General features: G+C 46.5%; 1 protein-coding gene across 4 annotated transcripts; it reads right to left on the bottom strand.

Moving 5' to 3' along the window:
• Window positions 1–1,509: 1,509 nt before the first annotated feature.
• Window positions 1,510–19,882, bottom strand: LPAR5 (lysophosphatidic acid receptor 5). 4 transcript variants are annotated; one of them, XM_035097379.3, is made up of 2 exons: window positions 19,746–19,882; window positions 1,510–3,128 (listed from the first exon to the last, which is right to left on the bottom strand). In XM_035097379.3, exon 2 carries the CDS (start codon window positions 2,893–2,895, stop codon window positions 1,783–1,785), a length of 1,113 nt encoding a protein of 370 aa, XP_034953270.2. In that variant the 5' UTR covers window positions 2,896–3,128; window positions 19,746–19,882; the 3' UTR covers window positions 1,510–1,782. The 4 variants fall into 4 exon arrangements, with proteins under 4 accessions (XP_034953270.2, XP_034953271.2, XP_088514497.1 ...); XM_035097380.3 differs by lacking the exon at window positions 19,746–19,882 and adding an exon at window positions 11,779–12,200; XM_088658371.1 differs by lacking the exon at window positions 19,746–19,882 and adding an exon at window positions 12,057–12,168.
• Window positions 19,883–20,371: the final 489 nt, after the last annotated feature.

Genomic DNA, 20,371 nt, shown 5'->3' with positions numbered 1-20,371 from the left:
TCTGCAATATTCTACAAGAAGGTTGTATAACCTCCCTGCAAACAGATGAATGCTCAGTAAATACTGAACATGCACCCAATGCATTTCAAATCCTGAGTTTTTAATCCATGTTCACACAATGTTATCCAAGATGCGTATGTACTGTATACTGCACTTCGTTGTGGGATCGGTGCACCAAATGTAGTGTCTATATATGATGTCAGCATTTTCAAAATGCCATTCGCCGTGCCCCTCTGCTCCACTTCTTCTACGTTAACCCTTTTCACCAATACATTGGTGGTGGGGAACCTGCTGGTAACAATCCATTTGCAAAACCCGAATGACCTGCTTGCAATACTAAACTCTGTCTGAGAGCACCTTTAGTCTCCCATCAACCCCCACTTCAAGCCCCCTTCAAGCCCCATGGAGTCTGGCTTAAGCCGTTCGTCTTTTATCCTTCAATTAAAATTAAGCCAAAGGAATCACAAATGCTTTTAATCACATCGATCCCTTGTGACACAGGCTTTCCTGTTTGTTGTCCCTGCAATTGCTGAAATTCGACTTGTACAGTCCTCAAAGCAGGGACCTGCATTTCTTCCCTTTCCTTTTTGCTCATCATGTACAGTGGTGCAATAAAAGTACCACCCTAGTCACCACTGCCACCATCGCCAGAAGCCTGCATTGCAAATATATGCACTTATCTCACCACACAAGTAAAAATGAAATGAAACTCCATCCACACATTGCGTTTCAGTAGTTGGCAGCTGGGTAACATGCGATTTTATTTCCTTACCGTATTATGGATTGGGAAAATCCAAGTGAAAATGGGGGATAGTGTGGGATGCCATGTGGCTGAGAAGAACACAAGTTACATGTGAGAGGCATCCAATCCACTTTAAGTTGCAGTTGAAGTGCAGAGTGTTTGAGCACTAGGACTTTCGCAGGGAAACCAAAATGCTTTTTAACAAAGCTATTGTACTATCAACCTTACTGTATGCCTGTGGACCACTTATGAACACCGTCTCTAACACCTCGAAATATTCCAGCAACAGTGTCTCCGAAATTTTTTACACATCACTTGGGAAGACAAGAGAACTAATGCCAGTGTACTGGAAGAAGCAAAGATCACCAGTGTTGAAGCAATGATTCTTCAACATCAACTTCTTTGGACTGGTCGTGTTGTATGGATACCTGATTATCGTCTTCCAAAGCAACGACTCTATTCTGAACTTAAAAATCGTAAGCGTAATGCTGGTGGTCAACAAAAGAGGTTTAAAGACTCTCCCAAGGCAAATCTTAAAAAAAGTTGTATAAACAACGACAACTGGGAAACACTAGCCTGAGAGCATTCTAATTGGAGAACAGCCTTTACCAAAGGTGTCATGGGCTTTGAAGATGCTCAAACTCAGGATGAAAGGGAGAAACATGCTAAGAGGAAGGCACAATGATCAACTCCTGCCCGGAAACCTAAGTCCCCACTGTGGAAGGACGTGTGCATCCAGAATTGGCCTCCACAGTCAGCTACGGACCCACGGTTAAAACGGTGTTTATGGAAGACAATCTTGCTTGGCTACGAGTGATCGCTAAAGAAGAAGACAATGCCAAGGGTGTTGAAACAGATTACAGTAGTCATGTAAACATACTCCCTACAGGTCTGAAACTGCCTCCATACATCCATGTTCTAAGAGGCTTTACCCCCTTTACAGTTTTGTTTCATCACATCCCGCGCCCCTTTGTTTATCATTCAGAAATTCCTAGCAAGCACTTTTTGCAGTAGTCACCAGTCGGAGAGCCCACCCGTGCTTATATTTCCGAATCTTCAATGGGGCTGTTCAAAAATATCTTAGGGGGAACAAATGGCAAGCCCTCGTAGGGGAGGATTAAGGTTTGGACCGGGAATCCTCGCTTGGCACTTGTTGCCTGGTAGGACTTACTTTCAGTTACCCGATTCTGAAGTGTTCCCATTTCAGAGTCCCAAGCTTGCGCCCTCCTCAGTTTATTAAAAGTGTTTCGGAAGCCCTCTGTGTTGAAGTAATAGATCAGGGGGTCCAGAGTGCAGTTCATACTGGCCAATATCACAGTGATGACCAGGGCCTGCCGTACCGAATCCTTCATTTGCACGTCAGTCTTGATCAGCTGGGCTTTTATCAGCCCATACGCTGCCAGAACGACGTTGTAGGGCACAAAGCAGATAATGAAGATGACCAGGTTGACCACTAACATGCGAAGCGTCTTCCGTTGGCGCAGGCTCTGCATCCCACCAGCCTGGCACAGTTTCTGGAAGATTCGGACTGAGCAGTAGGAAACGGAGGTCAGGGGCAGAAGAAAGCCAAGGATCTCCGCGAGGATGATCAACGGGAGGAGCTCTTTCTGCCACAGGCCCTCACTGAAGTTCTCGAAGCAAAGAGTGATGGTCGTCCTGTCTTTGACACAGGAAGTGGATTTGTGGACATAAGCCACGGGAATAGAGCCCACCAGGATAAGCACCCAGACCACAAGGCAGACAATCCGAGCTAGCCTGGGGCGCCGGAGGTGGCGCCAGCGAAGCGGGTGGACAATCGCCACATAGCGGTCCAAGTTGATGCACATCAGGAAGAGGCAGCTACCATACATGTTGATTTGGAAGACAGAGCCAGAGACCTGGCAGAGGAATTCTCTAAAGGGCCACTTCTCCGTGGAATAGTAGTAAATACGGAAGGGCAAAGAAATGGTGAACAGGAGGTCGCTTGCGGCCAAGTTAAGCATGTAGATGCTCACCACCGACTTGAGTTTCAGGTAGTTCAAGAAGATCCAGATAGCGGCCACATTGAGCAGCAAACCTGCGGTGAAGATCAGGCTGTAGCCGATCAGGTGCAGCCGGTGGTTGGCACTGTGGTCCTTGCAAATCACGCTCTGGGTGACGTTGGCCAATGACATGCCTGTGAAGCATCTGAGGGCCTCAGTCCTGCTGTTCAGGGTGCTTGGAGACAATCTCCTTCAAAGGAAAGGGCGCGCAATTCTCAAGCTGGCGATCATTTCTTCATTTCATTTCTAGCAGTTGCTGCTGCTAGATGGTTCTCTTCCCGGCATTCCTACCTGAGCCTCCAGGCCCCAGGAACTGTCAGAGACGGGAAGGTGGGCTCCATTCATGATCATACAGAATGATGAGTCTGGAAGAGTACGAAAAATATAGCTTTTAACTGTAGCATTCTCACATCAAGAAAAGTGAGGGATTCAGTCACAGGAGTGGGGAAATGCACATAAGGAGGAAGGAAAAGGCAACAGGTAGATAGATACAGCATGTTGTTATTAAAATATTCAGAAAGTGCACAAGGTTCCTCCAGATTTTCCTCTCTGCTATTGATCAGCTAATTTGGTAGCTAGCTACACAGAGGAGGGGGAGCTTAACCCTGTCCCTACCCCTCTTTATGCAGCAGAAAAAATTCATGCCTGGGGTAGGTCCTCTTTTTGCTTCTCCAGGTTCTGATAATAGGGTGGTGCCATCACTGAGAATACCCATAACATCCTCAAGAATTTTTGGGTGGGGTTGAACTATCAGATAATGAATTCCTTTGACTCCCCCCCCCCCGCCATAAATCTTGGCTCAATTCAGAGAGCATGTCAACACTGCATGCACAAACCACAGCTGGCAGTTTCACTTCAAACTATGACTTCCGATTCTGCTATCTCTTGACAGGAAGAGGTAAGATTCATTGGCTGTGTCTGGGTGTCTGAATTAAGCTTTCGTTGAAGTGGGAGAAAACAGCAAGCAAACCATCAATGAAGTGTTGGGTGAGTTCCCACAAGGCAAGACACAGCGATAACAGCAAGACCCTTTACTGAACCACATAACTGGGAAACAGGCAAAGCAACTGCTTATATACATTCCTGAAAGCCTGAGCCACTCCCACTCCCACCGTGATTGGCTGCCTAACATCACGACTCAGAGTTCAAGGGCCAATGGCAGAGGCCCAAATCCTAAAACGTTCTGTGATTGGACATCATGTACCTAATCAGAACACAGGAGCTCAGAATCCTTAGTCCAGACTCAAGCTCAGGCAAACACAGACCATTGAATACATAACAATTATTATACTAGACTTTAAAAAAAGAAAGAAATGGCACACTTCATTATGGAAATCCAAGCTTGGGGAAGCTGCCCTAACCAGATATCGAGCATTATTATGGTTTTTGACCTCTTATCCTACTGGATAGACTTCCCCAACTTGACCGTGCACTTAGATTAGTAGATTTCCTTTTCCTTTTTATCATTATTCTCCACTAGGTGTTGATTTGGCAGGCCCTTCCTTGAGGCAGTGAGGAAGCTACAATCACAGGGTACAAATACATTGTCTCCAAAACACAGGAGCCCTTTCAAACACTCCTTGCATGTTGTGTTCAAACAAATCTCTGTTAATCACAAAACATTAATTAAAAACTAGAAACATGGGAATCTGTGCCATACCCTAAACCAATTATGGGGAAAAGATCTATGCGAAAAAGCAATACTGCTTAATGGGTTACAATTTGGTGCAACCCCCCCCCCCAACCCAACAACATTCAAACTGATTTCTGCGAGACAGGAAAGTATGTCCACATGTGGAGCTCCTCAATTCTTCCGATCATTCTGGGAGGAAGTCTTTGAAGAGCTAGCTAGCATGATGACAACCCAACAAAATCCTATGAAACTTCGAATGGCTCTTTTTTCCCTATATAGTAGAGAAGAACTTGGATTACTTCATAGGAAATTGCTCTTATTCATAGTTACTGCTGCAGGATTTTGTTTTTTTCCCTTTCTTATATTCTTTATTTTGCACATGGAAACGCCGTTTACCTTCCCGCTTGGAGCAGTCCCTATTTATCTATTTGCACTTTGATGTGGTTTCGAACTGCTAGGTGGGCAGGAGCTGGGACCAAGCAGCGGGAGCTCACCCCGTCGTGGGGATTCGAACCACCGACCTTCTGATCAGCAAGCCCTAGGCTCTGTGGTTTAACCCACAGTGCCACCTGGGTCCCCATTACTGCTGCAGGATTGACAACTGCAAAGTTCAGGAAAGCCCCTGCCTCCAGGAAATTAGAAACCAGATGCAGTACCAACAGCTTTAGCTTTTGCATGTGTAAGACCTTTTAACCATCCCCAAATAAATTCAGACAAGACTCAAATTTTGGTTTGGTTTTTGGCAGAATTTAGGCCACAACTTTCTTGATTACAATCAAGTGAGTGGTTGCATAGGCTCTGGTTCGACTAGCTCCCTGCAGCCCTGCAGGCAGCCCTGACTCTGGGCACCAACCATAAGTCAGCCTTGGGTGAACACCCGGCATAGTGGAAGGCGGGGTCAAGCCAGTCCACCAGCCAGATGCCCCCCCTGGACTCTGGCTCTGGGCACAACCCCCCTTAGGGTTGACCAACCAAGAGTTCCAGGATTCCTTTAACGGAATACCCATCGCATAGGGATGGCCAGACCGCTCTGCCACCCCTATCACCTGAACCAGAGCCTATCCGCAACCTTACAAGTTGTGACGATTTGCTACGCAGCAGGCAAAACCCAAATGGCACCAGCCAATCAGCCAAGTGGGGAAAATTCCTGCCGTGCCCCTGTCTCAACGACAGACGACGGCATAGCAAGGTTATGCATGCAAGCCCTAAATATAGGGAGAGGTGGGTGGGTGTTCCAGTGTGCTGGCCCAAAAGAGGAAGCTCAGGGACACATGCATGGATTTATATAGAGGGCCCTCGATACAATTTCGCTGGCATCCCATTGGTCTAATTGCACCCAGCATCGAGGGACCTCCAATAGGGTGTTGTGGCCATCCAAACGTTCCCACCCACAACACAGGGTCTGGTTGCCAGGTCACACCGCAACCCGTGCCCTCTTGTTAGGGAGGGCCCAATTTAGCATTCATGGAACAATTGACTGCTCATATAAACACTTAGACTGCCCACCCAGATGTGGTTTTGACAGTTTTATTACATATGCAACTACAAAAGAACACAACGACCAAACACACTCCACACATGAATGCCAATGGAGAGACACCTTGAGATAACAGATATTTTCCAGTTACAGGTAGGTAGCCGTGTTGGTCTGACGCAGTCAAAATAAAAATAAAAAATCCTTCCAGTAGCACCTTAGTGACCAACCAAGTTTGTCATAGGTATGAGCTTTCGTGTGCATGCACATTTCTTCAGATATTTTCCAGAACGGTTATGGAAAACATGGACGGTTGAAAAACAGACTTTGCCTTGGCTGGGGTTGAGGGCTACGATTTCTTTCTTGTATTTGTTTTGTTCTGTCACGTACATAAATCAATAAAATATTTAAAAAACAACAACCCTAGGTTGGCTCATATGGGAGAATGCGGTCCGTCTGATCACTTGCTTCCAAGCTGTGTAAGGCTTTGCAGGTCAGAACCAGAACTCTGACTTGTGTCCAGTAACAGACTGGTAGCCAGTGAAGCTGTGGTAACAAAGAGGTAACAAGGGAGTCACATGCCCCTTAGAATCAGCCCTGGTGGTCAATAGTTTGGCTGCTAGCTGAAGTTTCCAAACACTATTCAAAGCCAGGCCTGTGGAGTTGCTGCTGCTGTTGTTGGCATCAGTGCCGGATTTACGTATAAGCTAAACAAGCTATAGCTTAGGGCCCCACTCTCTTGGGGACCCCCCAAAAAATTAAAGGAAAAAACCTGGATGTAGATTTCTAAAATATAAGATAAAAAACAAATAAAATAAAACCTACATACAGCAACAGTGTTTTGTTTTGTGTTGTGTATGGACCTATTAAGAAAGGTAAAGGGACCCCTGACCATTAGGTCCAGTCGTGACTAACTCTGGGGTTGCGGCACTCATCTCGCGTTATTGCCCAAGGGAGCCGGCGTACAGCTTCCAGGTCAAGGGGCCAGCATGACAAAGCCGCTTCTGGCGAACCAGAGCAGCACATGGAAACACCATTTACCTTCCCACCGCAGCCCTCCCTATTTATCTACTTGCACTTTGACGTGCTTTTGAACTGCTAGGTTGGCAGGAGCTGGGACTGAGGAACGGGAGCTCACCCCGTTGCAGGGATTTGAACCATCGACCTTCTGATCAGCAAGCCCTAGGCTCTCTGGTTTAACCCACAGCACCACCTGTGTCCCTTATGGACCTATTAGGTCCATAAATCACCATATAGCATATAGGTAAAGGTAAAGGGACCCCTGACCATCAGGTCCAGTCGTGACCGACTCTGGGGTTGCGCGCTCATCTCGCATTATTGGCCGAGGGAGCCGGCGTATAGCTTCCAGGTCATGTGGCCAGCATGACAAAGCCGCTTCTGGCGAACCAGAGCAGCACATGGAAACACCATTTACCTTCCCACCGCAGCGGTCCCTATTTATCTACTTGCACTTTGACGTGCTTTTGAACTGCTAGGTTGGCAGGAGCTGGGACCGAGGAACGGGAGCTCACCCCGTTGCAGGGATTCGAACCGTCGACCTTCTGATCAGCAAGCCCTAGGCTCTCTGGTTTAACCCACAGCACCACCTGTGTCCCTTATGGACCTATTAGGTCCATAAATTACCATATAGCATATAGGTAAAGGTAAAGGGACCCCTGACCATCAGGTCCAGTCGTGACCGACTCTGGGGTTGCGCGCTCATCTCGCATTATTGGCCGAGGGAGCCGGCGTATAGCTTCCAGGTCATGTGGCCAGCATGACAAAGCCGCTTCTGGCGAACCAGAGCAGCACATGGAAACACCATTTACCTTCCCACCGCAGCGGTCCCTATTTATCTACTTGCACTTTGACGTGCTTTTGAACTGCTAGGTTGGCAGGAGCTGGGACTGAGGAACGGGAGCTCACCCCGTTGCAGGGATTCGAACCGTCGACCTTCTGATCAGCAAGCCCTAGGCTCTCTGGTTTAACCCACAGCGCCACCTGTGTCCCTTATGTCCACAAGGTCCATAAATTACCATATAGCATATATTCAACACAAAAAACAGTGACAATTTGTTGTTGACAAAGGACAGCTGGACATATACCTTCGGTAGCTTAGGGCCTCATCAAACCTAAATCCAGCCCTGGACTTGACATCCATCTATCTCAAGAGACAATGGAGTGCACCTCCAGGGGTGAAGCTAAACAGCTTAGTGACCTCCCTGGGTGCAAGCCTGGGCAGCTTAGTGACCTCCCTGGGTGCAAGTCCTGGGCTGCCCAGACAACAAGACCCTCTTCTCAGCTGATGGTGTCCAAAGGATAGCAGAGCAATACTTTTGGCACCAGCTTGGCTGCAGGAGTTGCCAGAAGGAGGCATGCAAGGTACCACCCAACCACCTTAGGGACTCCAGATTTGCGTAGGCTTTACGCTTAGCCTTCTCTTCTCCAGAAGATGTCCTGCAAGACAGCATGTACTGATATTTCCTCAGGGTTTAACTCCCAGAGACTCTCTCCATATTACAAATAAGATGTAACTAAAGCATGTGTCACTTTCAGGAAGGAGTGCAGCTGTGCAAAAGCGCTCCTGGCTACCGATGAAACTGATGAAACAAGCACACCCATTCGGTGAACCTGAGTCATTTCCCCATTCCAGAAGTCCACCATGGCTTTGACAGTATCCCAGGTGAGACGAAAATTCCCAGGAGTCATCCAGAAACCATCAGGATCCTTTAGCCTATTTTAATTGGTACCCCAACTCCTGCAGAGGTCCAGCATCCCAGCAAGCCTCTACATGGCTGAACTTCTGAACCAACTTTTGTCAGCGAACGCCTATGCATCCTTTATTTTTGCTGACAGTCATGGGGAAAAGAAGTCCCTTGGTGTGATCTCACCGCTCTGTGGGCCCGTTTTCATGCCCCTGTTCTAGGCTGGTCAGGTGGAAGAGTGGCCAGGGCTACTGTACTTTTAATCGTAACACAGAATTTGGGAAGGCACAGTTTTTTCTCAGTTCGTCTGCCCTGACAAACTGCAGCTGAAGGAATGCCTTCTTACTTGCAACTATTAATGGAACAGGAGTCACCTCATTTCCTCCACTGCTTGTCACTGTAACGAACTACATTCTAGGCGTGTAACCAACATTTTTGAGAAATGCAAAGAGTGTGCAGGGTGGCAGAGGATGAAGCAATAAAGAACAGCCAAAACCTAAATGCAGGTAATCCAATATGCTTAAAGTTATTATTTTTTGCTGTCAATTTCACCACCTCCATATAGTCCAATAGTTTTAAAATAGGAGACCAAAAAGACTAGTAAATGTTTGTGGAAGAGTGGAGAGTCTTTTCTGATTATCTGAGAAAATGCACAGGTGATGGAGAGGGCAGATTGCAATCCTATGCCCATCTACCTAGGAGCAAGCCGCATTGAACTCAGTGAAACCAATTTCTCTGAGTAGATATTGTCACAGTGGCCGGAGTGGGCTACTTCAGAGTAACGACTCTACACCGCTCTGCATTTTATCTTTTTATTGGTGCTGCTTATTTACAGTGCTGAAGGCAGTGCTATTTACAGAGACACATCTTATCCGCTAGAATCAGAACCTCCGAATGGCGTTTGGCGCGTTTTTCTCCAACATAATAACTTGGGGAGACCCATCCTCTTCCCCCTACGTTTTCTGCGCAATTCCAGAGTTGGGGGGACAGGCCTGCCCTCCTTGCTTCCCCCTTCCTGTCCCACCTGGGACGCTGGCTCCGCTACCCTGTCTGAGCCTCGGACACCACTTCCTGCTTCCCCACTTGAGACGGAGCTCTCCCTGCTTTCCCCTGCGCTCGGGGATGGGCTGGAACTCAGGAGGGGAGGGACTTCGCGATATCCCCTGTCCCTCACAGATATGTATAGGATTGTGCTGCATAAAAGGTTCTGTGCAAACGTTAACTGACTACTGTGGAGTGTGGAATGGCTCTATAAATTTCCTGTCTGTTAGGCCTTCCTAGAGAATACGATCTGTTCAAGTGAAGGTCATGTCCACAGAATGAAGATGGCAGGATCCCCAAGGACATGCTCTACTGCTCTATGGCAGGGGTCAGCAATGACCAGACTGGATGAGAACTGGAGTCCATCGCAATCTGGAGATCCCATCCCTGTTCTTAGCCTTTTTCTTAGGGCAAAATCAGATGCTATATTTGGGACATGTGAACAGTCTCCCAACATTTTTTCAAAAATGAAAAGCAGCTACAGGAGGCAGCCAATTTCAGCGGAGGAACACGGGCTTTGAAACCATTCTGAGATTATCCTGCAGGTAGATCTGCCCAAAGTGTCACAGCAAATTCCGAAGGGACCCTTTTCAGTTTTACCTTGTGTTTCTACAGAAGGTGCCCAGACACTTTGCTAGATAGGGTACCAAACTGAAGCCGAAAACAACCTGACCACTTTCATTTCCAGTTTTTGGTAAAATTGGTAAAATTCCATTTAGATCAGGAAATGAAAGTCACACATACCACCCCCTCCAATGGCTTTTCCAATGCATCATGGCAACACACCTCTCCTTAGCAAGTTTTTCTTCATTTATATACCATCCAGCTCATTTATATACAAGTGGAATTTGATATAGTATTATAAATTATTATAGCATTATTATTCACATGGCCAAGATCCTTCAGCAATGCTTACTCACAACTAAGTCCCATTCTGCAAAAGTTCTTTCTCTAATAAAGTAGTCTTAATAAATGAATACAAAGTCTAAAACCTTTTATTCTGCCATTTAAAAAAAATGCTGGCACTGGTTCTCTCTGCTTTAACGTGATGCTGTTTTGTGGATTCTTAATTGTATTTATTTTGTTGTGATGTTCTTAATCCTCTTATTTTGTAGCTGTCTTGCAAGGGGTTTGCTTTTAAAAGCAGCATAAAAATAACTCCGCAAATAAGTAAAAGAAAAAAATCTGACTGTCTAAATTGCCAAGGAAGGAATAGGGAAGCATTGCTCTATTTTGTTCTGTCTGATTTCTTGTGCCTTTAATAGTTGCACGACAGGCAGAAATTCAGCAGATGCGAGTTTCCTAGAATGGAAATGCAGTGATGAAGAAGCTGTACCTGCTGAATTTCTGCTTATCGCTATTCTTTTAGGAGCACAGAAGAAGACCTGCCAAAAGTAAACGTAGGGACACTATCTGAGGACACAATTTCAGGCAGGCCGTCATAACCACATCTCACTTTAATCTCTTTTCAATGCTTCTGAGCATGTTCAGAGTATGCTTTCCCCACCACTGAGTAAGCATAGCTCATGCCCCAAACCTGGCCTTCAACAAATGCTTGATGTGCAGAAATTAGCAGGGGGAGATTTTCAGATCGTGGCATTGAACTTTGCCATGGGGCTAACATCAGCCTATTCCTATGAGCCACCCTGTATTTTTTTCTGAGCAGAAAAATAGGGTTGCCAGACTCAACAGAGGACAGGACTTCTGTGCCTTTAATTGCCCTGCCCTCTTTTGAGTCTGGAAACCTTAAAGAGAAACCAGCAGACCCTTTGATTAATTTCCAAGCAAAGGGTCTGCTGGTTTCTCTTTAAGGTTTCCAGACTCAAGAGAGAGCAGGGGAATTAAAGGCACAGAAGTCCTGTCCTCAATTGAGTTTGGCAACCCTACAGAAAAAATAAAGCAGGCCAGGCTGAGGAGGTTTTCCAGTCAGCCGGCTAACCGACAGATAACAAAACAGTTTTATGGCTACCATCACAATCAACAGCTTAAACTGGTCTCCGACTGTAATAAATTATCTATCACAGTCACCAGCCCTTAACCTCATCTCTCTTCTCCACTCTCTTGGAGTCTTTTTACCTCTCTGTATCTGGAGGAATTACAGTCTTGAGGTTTCTGACATCCTCGGCTGAATGTCCACAGCAACTGAAGGTATTTTAGCTCACCAGCAGAACTTAGAAGCGAGCGAGGACCTCAGGTTACCGTAGGTAGGAAATCTAGCTTCATGGACTTCACTGTCCGGACTCTCTCTCACCACACCTGGCCGCTTCCATTCCTTCTTTTACGGAAATTGCTCTTGTTCGTGCTTCAATCCCATTTCCCGGCCATCATGTGTCTGTGACACAGCTTGCCATCAATAACAACATATGAACTTTGGTTTCAACAGCTGATAAGCCATGACAGGCTCCTCAGACAAGAAAGAGCAAGCATGAAGAAAACATACCATGCTCTGCCCACTGCCGGAGTTTTGTGGTGAGAGGAACGTGACAAACCAGGAAGTGGGCTAGTGGTACTTTTGCTAGCTTTTTACTTCTCTTCTCTTGCACTTCCTCAGACGTCTACCCTACCCCTGTGCGGAAAGCGCAGAGCAAGGCAAGGAAATTAATCATTAGCCAGTAGCTATCACATTCAGGCTTGCAGAGCTGAAAGGAAGTTGAGCGTTTGTTGGATGGGTGTGTCACGCAGAGCACATCACACCAATCCTCCAGCATTTGAGTTGCCTTTTCCGGCTAGAAAAGGTGCTGGTTTTCGTGTTAAAATCACGGTTGTCCTGGGTCTAAAACACCCAGAGATTGCCTTCTTTCCGTCGTAGTGAGAGCCAGATAATCCCAAGACATTTTGACACCTGAGGCAGAAAAAGTGTGGTAGGGGCAGATGGGCCTCGTCAACCTGGGAAGGTAGCCCATCTAGAAGAAGGAGAACTCTGATCCTAAAACTTGTGGAAGGTTTTGGGAGAAGAAATCCAGAGTGGAGCTCCTCAGGTGGTTGGATGGCACCTTCCATGCCTCCTTCCACCAACTCCTGCAGCCAAGCTGGTGTCAAAAGCATTTCTCTGCTTTCCTTTGGACCCCATCAGCGAGGCCGAGAGGGGGGTATTAATGTCTGGGCACCCCAGGACCTCCATGCACACTGTCCAGGTTTGTCCGCTGGGGAGGTCACTTCAGTGCTGCTAACACAGCAGTTTGACCAGTTTTTCACGCTGCCCTGTGGGCAGACATTTTGCAGAGGGACAGTGCACTGGAGAGAGGGCAGAATTAATGAGGAACGATCCGTACCCAAACAAAAGTAGCAGAGTAGATTTGAAGTTATATAATTGCATCAGATTAGAATGAAACAAAATTCTGGTGCGTGACTGCCACAACATCCTTCCTTCCTTCTCATTTTTAAAATGATTTTATCATCACGGGGTTGCCGCCTGGGCTCGTCTATGATGACAGATGCTTACTCTAAGGCAAGGCTGGGTGGCGCAATGCGCCAGGGTGCTGGGCTGCCAGGGAGTGCCGCACTGTGTGCGGTGCCCACCAGACAGCTGCGCTGCGAAAGGGGGCAGGGGGGCGCCGGAGGGATCAGCGCACCACGGCACCAGGGCGCCAGATACGCTTAAGACAGCCCTGAGTTTGACTTCACCCCCGAAGGCACTTTCCATTGCCTCTCGAGAATGATAGAGGCCCCAAATGGTGCAGTGCTTAAGCTTAGAGCATTCCATAAAGCACAAGACACTTAATCTTATTATAGTTGCCAAGTCTCCCATTTTTTGCGGGAATCCCCCGTATTTTAAAACGTTTCCCGCTGGCAGCCCGGATTGGAAAAAATCCTGTAAATCCCCTGGATTTCCTACCAGCCAGGGAGGCTCCATTTTGGGTCCTGGCGCCGCCCGATTTCCGGTGCCCAGACATGTGTAGCGCGGCACCGGAAGTCGCTTCTACACATGTCCGGACATGTGTAGAAGCGACTTCCAGTGCCATTCCGCCCATGCCTGGGCACTGAAAATCGGGCACAGCGGCACCGGAAGTTGCTTCTACGCATGTCCGGACATGCGTAGAAGCGACTTCCGGTGCCGCACTGCTGCTGATCCCGCATTTTTCAGCGGGAGATTGGGCAGCTATGAATCTTAAGGTTGTGGGTTCGAGACCCACATTGAGCAAAAAAGGGGGTTGGACTAGATGACCCTTGTGGTTGCTTCCATTTCTATGATAATACCTCTATAAACTTCACAACCACCAACAAAACTAACAGCAGGGGTGGGGAACTTGTGGCCCTTCGGATTCTGTTGGACTCTGCAGCCAGCATGGGAAATGAACAGGGCTGAAGAGGCTTCTGGTTTCACACCCCAGATTACTGGGTGACCTTGGGCTGGCTACCGTCTCTGAGGCTAACTTCCCCTGGGCTGTTGTGAGGATAAAACAGTGTGTATGTGACCATGTATGCTACCTTGTGCTGTTTGGAAGAGGGGATATAAATACAGTAAACTGAAGAAGCAAGTCACCTCTACCTCTCTACTGATGGTCTGGCCTTGCCAAGATTGCCTTATTGGCCATACAATCCATGCACCAAGTTCAAACAGCAAGGATACGTGGAGAGATGCTTTTCACGCTGCCCTGTGGGCAGACATTTTGCAGAGGGACAGTGCACTGGAGAGGGGGCAGAATTAATGAGGAACAATCCGTACCCAAACAAAAGTAGCAGAGTAGATTTCAAGTTATATAATTGTATCAGATTAGAATGAAACAAAATTCTGGTGCGTGACTGCCACAACATCCTTCCTTCCTTCTCATTTTTAAAATGATTTTATCATCACGGGGTTGCCGCCTGGGCCCGTCTGTGATGACAGATGCTTACTTTATTACTTTTTGCTTTAAATATATGTTATCAATTTCTGCAACAAAATTGGTGCTTGCATTCCCAAGTAAATGTGCTAAGCATAGGGGCAGCCGAAGCAAACCCCATTTCATTTCTGTAGGTTAGATGGCGCAAAGATTTAAGTGCCTTTAAAGTGAGAAACTGCACATGCTCTGAGTGTTGTGTGCATGTGTGATTGTTATCATCACCATTATTAAGTTTTCAAGGGAGGTAATAGTAGAGAATAATAGTAAGGCAATATTATATAGACAATTGATGTATAGAATCAGTGCTTTTTCCTGGGGGTACGCAGGGGCACGCATACCCCCAAACATTTTGTGAATCTTTATAATTTTGTCCATTTACTGTATTTGTTTCCCCCGACTTGAACTATAAAATGGTGATTTTCATGAGTAAAAATGAGAGTGCCCCTAAACATTTTTTTAAAGCACTGTGGTCTAAACCACAGAGCCTAGGGCTTGCTGATCAGAAGGTCGGCGGTTCGAATCCCCGCGACGGAGTGAGCTCCCATTGTTCGGTCCCAGCTCCTGCCCACCTAGCAGTTCGAAAGCACATCAAAGTGCAAGTAGATAAGTAGGTACCGCTCTGGCGGGAAGGTAAACGGCGTTTTCCGTGCGCTGCTCTGGTTTCACCAGAAGCAGCTTAGTTATGCTGGCCACATGACCCGGAAGCTGTATGCCGGCTCCCTCTTCCAGTAAAGCGAGATGAGTGCTGCAACGCCAGAGTCGTCCGCGACTGGACCTAACGGTCAGGGGTCCCTTTACCTTTATACACAGGAGCAGTAGGGCATTTGATTAATGGAGAGGATGGGCAGCTTTGTAATCTGTGCCAGGAGCTCTCAATCTGTGCTTTAACTTTATAGGGTGGAATATAAACAGAGACAAAAATAATAGATTTAGTCCCAAAATTCAAAATGCTTCCCAAAGCTTAGATGCTCAGGCCCCTCGAAGACTGTGATCTGGGAAGAGAGGGATGAAGAGACCATTGTAGCAAGGCCCCTTCCTGGTCGCCCCTTCCGTGTCAGTTTAGAGGCCTAGGTTTCAAACACATGATAGTCATCAAGGGAGATGCTGTCAGTTAGCCAAGTTCCTTGCAGCATTATCACATCATAACCCTTTATATACTGTACTTGCAGAAAGACTCATCCCCGAATTCGTTGGCCCAGCCTGCAATGCTCCACGAGTTTATTACACTAGCAGAAGTCCTTGCAAAGACTTCAAGGACATTAGTTAAAGCCCATCCATAGGGTGGCAGTCAACTAAGCTTTGCTCTGGGAAGACCCACTGAAATCAACCAACAGGTCATTAACTTCAGTTTTTCTGCTCTGAGTAAAAGTTGGTTAAATATCACCTGCAATGTACTGTATATAAATACAAACATTTCTATCTTATTTTAAATGACACAATAAAGGGCTTAGCCTGTAATTAAAGAGTACAAAGATTTCCATCATTTCTATATGTCTTCTAACAGAAATTGTCTCCTGTGGCGAAATGGGCTAGTGCATCCAGCTGTTAACCCAGAAGATTCCACCTAGGGTTGGCTGTGCGCAGGATTCCTGCATTGCAACGGATTGGTGACCCCCGTGATTCCTTCCGACTCTACGATCCTATGATTTCTTCTTGTACCTTATTGTTCCAGTGTAGTATAAGCAATCTGTTATTATTATTTTAAAAATCAGGGCTGGCAATTTGTGTCTTTGTGCCTCTAACATGGGGTGGCGGCGAGAGAGAAGAGAAATGTCCGTTGAAGTTCAGCTCTGAGGGCCTTCTGGCGATTCCCTCACTGCGAGAAGTGAGGTTACAGGGAACCAGGCAGAGGGCCTTCTCAGTAGTGGCACCCGCCCTGTGGAACGCCCTCCCTTCAGATGTCAAGGAAGTAAACAACTACTTGACTTTTAGAAGACATCTGAAGGCAGCCCTGTTTAGGGAAGTTTTTAATGTTTAATGTTTTATCGTGTTTTTAATATTCTGTTGGGAGCTGCCCAAAGTGGCTGGGGAAACCTAGCCAGATGGGCGGGGTATAAATAATAAATTTTTACTATTATTATTATTATTATTTACTTCCCAACCAGAGCAACATGCAATGGCTGCTTAAAGAGGAGCTCTCCATAAGGACATGTGTACATCCAGGGTCTACAACTGCTTAATTGAACCGTTGTGCAGAGTCTTCACAGCAGGGAAAGCTACCCTGAGGGGGGGGGTCACAGTTAGGACTTCCCATAACCAAGATTTATTGGGCATGGGCTGGGAGCTCCTCATTCCCTTTTGTCTTCCTCTCCGGAGCCTCGGCCTGTAGGACCTTCCTTCTCTGCCCTTGTTTGTCTTTCTCAGTCTCTGTATGTTTCTTTTTCTGCTGGCACTGGCTCCTCATTCAGAGGGTGACACCCCAGGGGATATATATGTGTCCCTGCCACCCATAAATCCCGAGGGGATAACAAAGGCCTCCCAGCCAGTGATCTCATCCAATTTCGTTTTAGTGCCTTTGCTTTCAGAGCCAACCCCCTTTTCTCCCCATCCCTTGTTGCTGGGGTCTTTGTCCTTCCAAATTTCAGGCCCTTTTCAAGAAGTGTGGAACGGGAGAAGCTGGCAGGTACACGGCTACAAACAGCCAGAAAAGCTGCCATGGAAGCTCACAAGGAAGCAGGAACAGTCAGACACAGGGGTGTTGGCGGCACAGGCGATATAAGGAGGGCGTAGCAATTTTAGTAGTAGGAACAGTAATAATAATTCCATATTTCAAGTGTTCTGAACCCTTAGGAATGTCCCTGTTGAATCAGACCAAGGTGTCTTATGGTCATGCATTATATTCCATACCCTCCGAGTATCCCTATTTACCAGGGTCAGTCCCAGATTTACAGAAGCCGTCCTGATTTCTGATTTGATCCCAGAATGTCCCACTTTTACTTAGGACGTCCCAGTACTATTTTCCTAGAAAAAGAGGTGCCAGAGCTCACCATGAACACCCTCCTTGTTCCCTTATCATGGCAATGGCACCCACCTGAGAGGTGCCAGAACTGAGTTCCGATGAGTTCTGGCCAGTGCTTTTTTCTGGAGGGACGCAGGGGTACACACACCCCTAAACATTTTGTGAATCTTTGAACTTTTGTCCATTTACTGTATTTACCTTTTCCGATTCGAACTATAAAATGGTGATTTTCTTGAGTCAAAATGAGAGTACACCATCTAAACATTTTTAAAAGAAAAAAGCACTGGTTCTGGCTAAAAAAAGAGCCCTGGGTGTCCCTATCTTCATCTTAGAAATGTTGGCGGGTATGGAGTTATATGACCCCCAAGCCAAGGAGATAAGCAACTACACAACCTTTAGAAGACATCTGAAGCAGCCTTGTACAGGGAAGTTTTTTTTTAATGTTTTATTATGTTTTTATATATGCTAGAAGCTGCCCAGAGTAGTTGGGGCAACCCAGTCAGATGGGCAGGGTATAAATAAAAATTATTATTGTTTTGGAATAGGATGTCCCTATTTTCATCAGAGATATGTTGGGGGGGTATGTATTATGCCTTTCATTAGTGGCTTCATTCAGATGTCTCTGGGAAGCCCAAGAGCAGGGAATTAAGTTCATACATGTTCTCCGCTTTTTGTCCCCATCTCCTGGTGTTTGGAGGGACACTACTTCTGATCCCAGCATTTCCACTTAGTTATCGTTTCTACTGGTCCTTGTCAGACCTGCTCTGCATTAATATGTGGCATGATTTCTCAAGCTGTGTTTCTCAAACTTGGGTCCCCACATGTTGTTGGACTACGACTCCCATCATGCCTGGTCCTGCTAGCTAGGGACGTAGCCCAACAACAGCTGGAGACCCAAGTTTGAAAACACTGGAAGAAAGCAGCGACTTAAGGGTGTACCCACACTTCTGTGTGTCCCGTGCCTAGAAAGAATGGATCTGAGCGATTTTCTCCACTCCTTTCCTAGGGAAAACCACTCTTTAGCTTTAAATAGGGGCAAACATCAACCCAGAGGAAACGTGAGGGACATTTGCTCCGATTAAGCGCTAAAGATTGGGTTTCCCTGGGGGGAAAGCGGCGTTGAGAGTGGAAATCTGGCTAGCAGCTAGCATCACATCTTGTGGCAGTGAATTCAATAAGCTAATAATAAAACTGTGAACCATGTGAAGAAATTCTTTTTTTCTCTGGCCTGTGCCAACACATTTTACACCATTCTAGTATTACCGGGGGGGGGGGGGAATATCTCCACATCCTTCATGATTTTAAAAACTCTTTACTGTCCCCTTTACAACTATTTGTCAGAGAAGAGATGTTAGAGAAGAAATGCTAGAGAATAGTGGGTTCTCTTAGGCCACTTTGTGGATTCATTGCTGAGGCAAGTTTTGTACTTATGGTGTCCCGTTACATCTCTTTAAGAGCCATGGGATTGATTGATTGAATGAATGAATGAATTTATTAATACGGTCGCAGACCAGCATCAACACGCACAATATCACAGATCATAAAACATATCAAAAATACAAAGGACAGTGTGAATATAACAAGGATTTAAATATTAAAATTAAAATTAATTATTAGCGTACCCCCTGTAGTTAACATTTAGGGGTTTGATCATTATTGGATACCACTTGCTTCCTGCGATTGATTGCAGTCACACAAAATTTGGCTACATTTAATGTAGTCTTGGGATTCTTGTCCTCTACCAGTAGTTTTAAACTATGGTGTTCGGATTCTTTCGTGGACTTTTGCAAAACAGGTGTAATAAAAGTCAAACGTATATCCTCATAAAAACGGCAACGTAATAGTACATCCCTCACGAGATTTCTGGGAGCTGTAGTTTGCTAAGGGTGCTGAGAGTTTTTGAGGGCGCCCTTAACAAACTACAGCTCCCAGGATTCTTTGGGAGAATGCCGTGCCTCTTAAAGCTTTTAACGTACACTGTGGATGTGACCTACTTAGGCAGCCGCTTCATTGCAGCACTTGCCGAAGAAACCACAGCGGCAGGACTCTCACCACAAGTCTTCTAGGACAAAATGTTTCTAAAACCACACACAGAGTGTAATGTCAGCCAGAAGTGAAGACCTGGCTTTGGGGGATGAAAACATGGCTGCCAGTTAATTTGTGATGTCCCGTAATTAGTGGGAGCGACACCCCTCCCCTTCACAATAAGGGAGGCTTCCTCAGAGTCCTGCAAAACCGAGAACCAGCCAAGGTCTGGGAGCTTTGCTAAGGCTGCGATATTTGCTATGGGCCCCTCTGAGTACTTCTGCCTCCTTCCCTGTGAAGTCAAAAATTCAGATCTACCTACCTCCTATGTTCTCTCAGCCCCTGAGCCAGTGCAGTTGTTGACCAGCGGAGTCCCATGTTGTGTTGGCGAGATGCATTTTGTGATCTGAACTCCTTAGGGAAAACAGCAGGAGTGCCCAAATTACTTCATCTCCTTGCATGAGCTGGCAGCAGGTAAAACCAGACTCCTGGGGCGTGTTTCGGGGTGTGTCAGGAGTGGCTACAGATCCAAACATGTTCCTGGTAAAGAAGAAGAACACCACCTGCTACAACAACCATAGGGAGATACAGCCTCCCAACATTTCGTTGGTGAGAATAGCAGCAGGGCTAGCTAACCTTGTGGCCCTTCCCAGATCTTGTTGGGCTCCCATCAGCCCCGGGCCAGCATGGTCAACGGTCAGAGGGAATGGGAACTGGAGTCTGACAACACATAGACTGCAACAGCCCCCCCCCCTGCCCTGGGACAGGTGTCATTGCCTTACGCACACAGATCTTTCCTTTTCCCTATACAGTGGTACCTCGCAAGACGAATGCCCTGCAAGACGAATTTTTCGCAAGACGAACGCGTCTTGCGATCTGATGGTGACTCGCAAGACGAATTCGTTTTGCGAAAAATTCATCTTATGAATTGTAGTTTCCCATAGGAAT

This window comes from Zootoca vivipara, chromosome 15, assembly GCF_965207765.1.
Source record: "Zootoca vivipara chromosome 15, rZooViv2.hap1.1, whole genome shotgun sequence".
Classification (NCBI taxonomy): Eukaryota; Metazoa; Chordata; class Lepidosauria; order Squamata; family Lacertidae; genus Zootoca; species Zootoca vivipara.
The sequence above is the reverse complement of the archived record's forward strand: the minus strand, read 5'-3'. Positions and strand labels throughout refer to the sequence as shown.

Coding starts and splice junctions, on each gene's coding strand:
- LPAR5 (XM_035097379.3), bottom strand. CDS start 2,895: ATGTCATTGGCCAACGTCACCCAGAGCGTGATTTGCAAGGACCACAGT.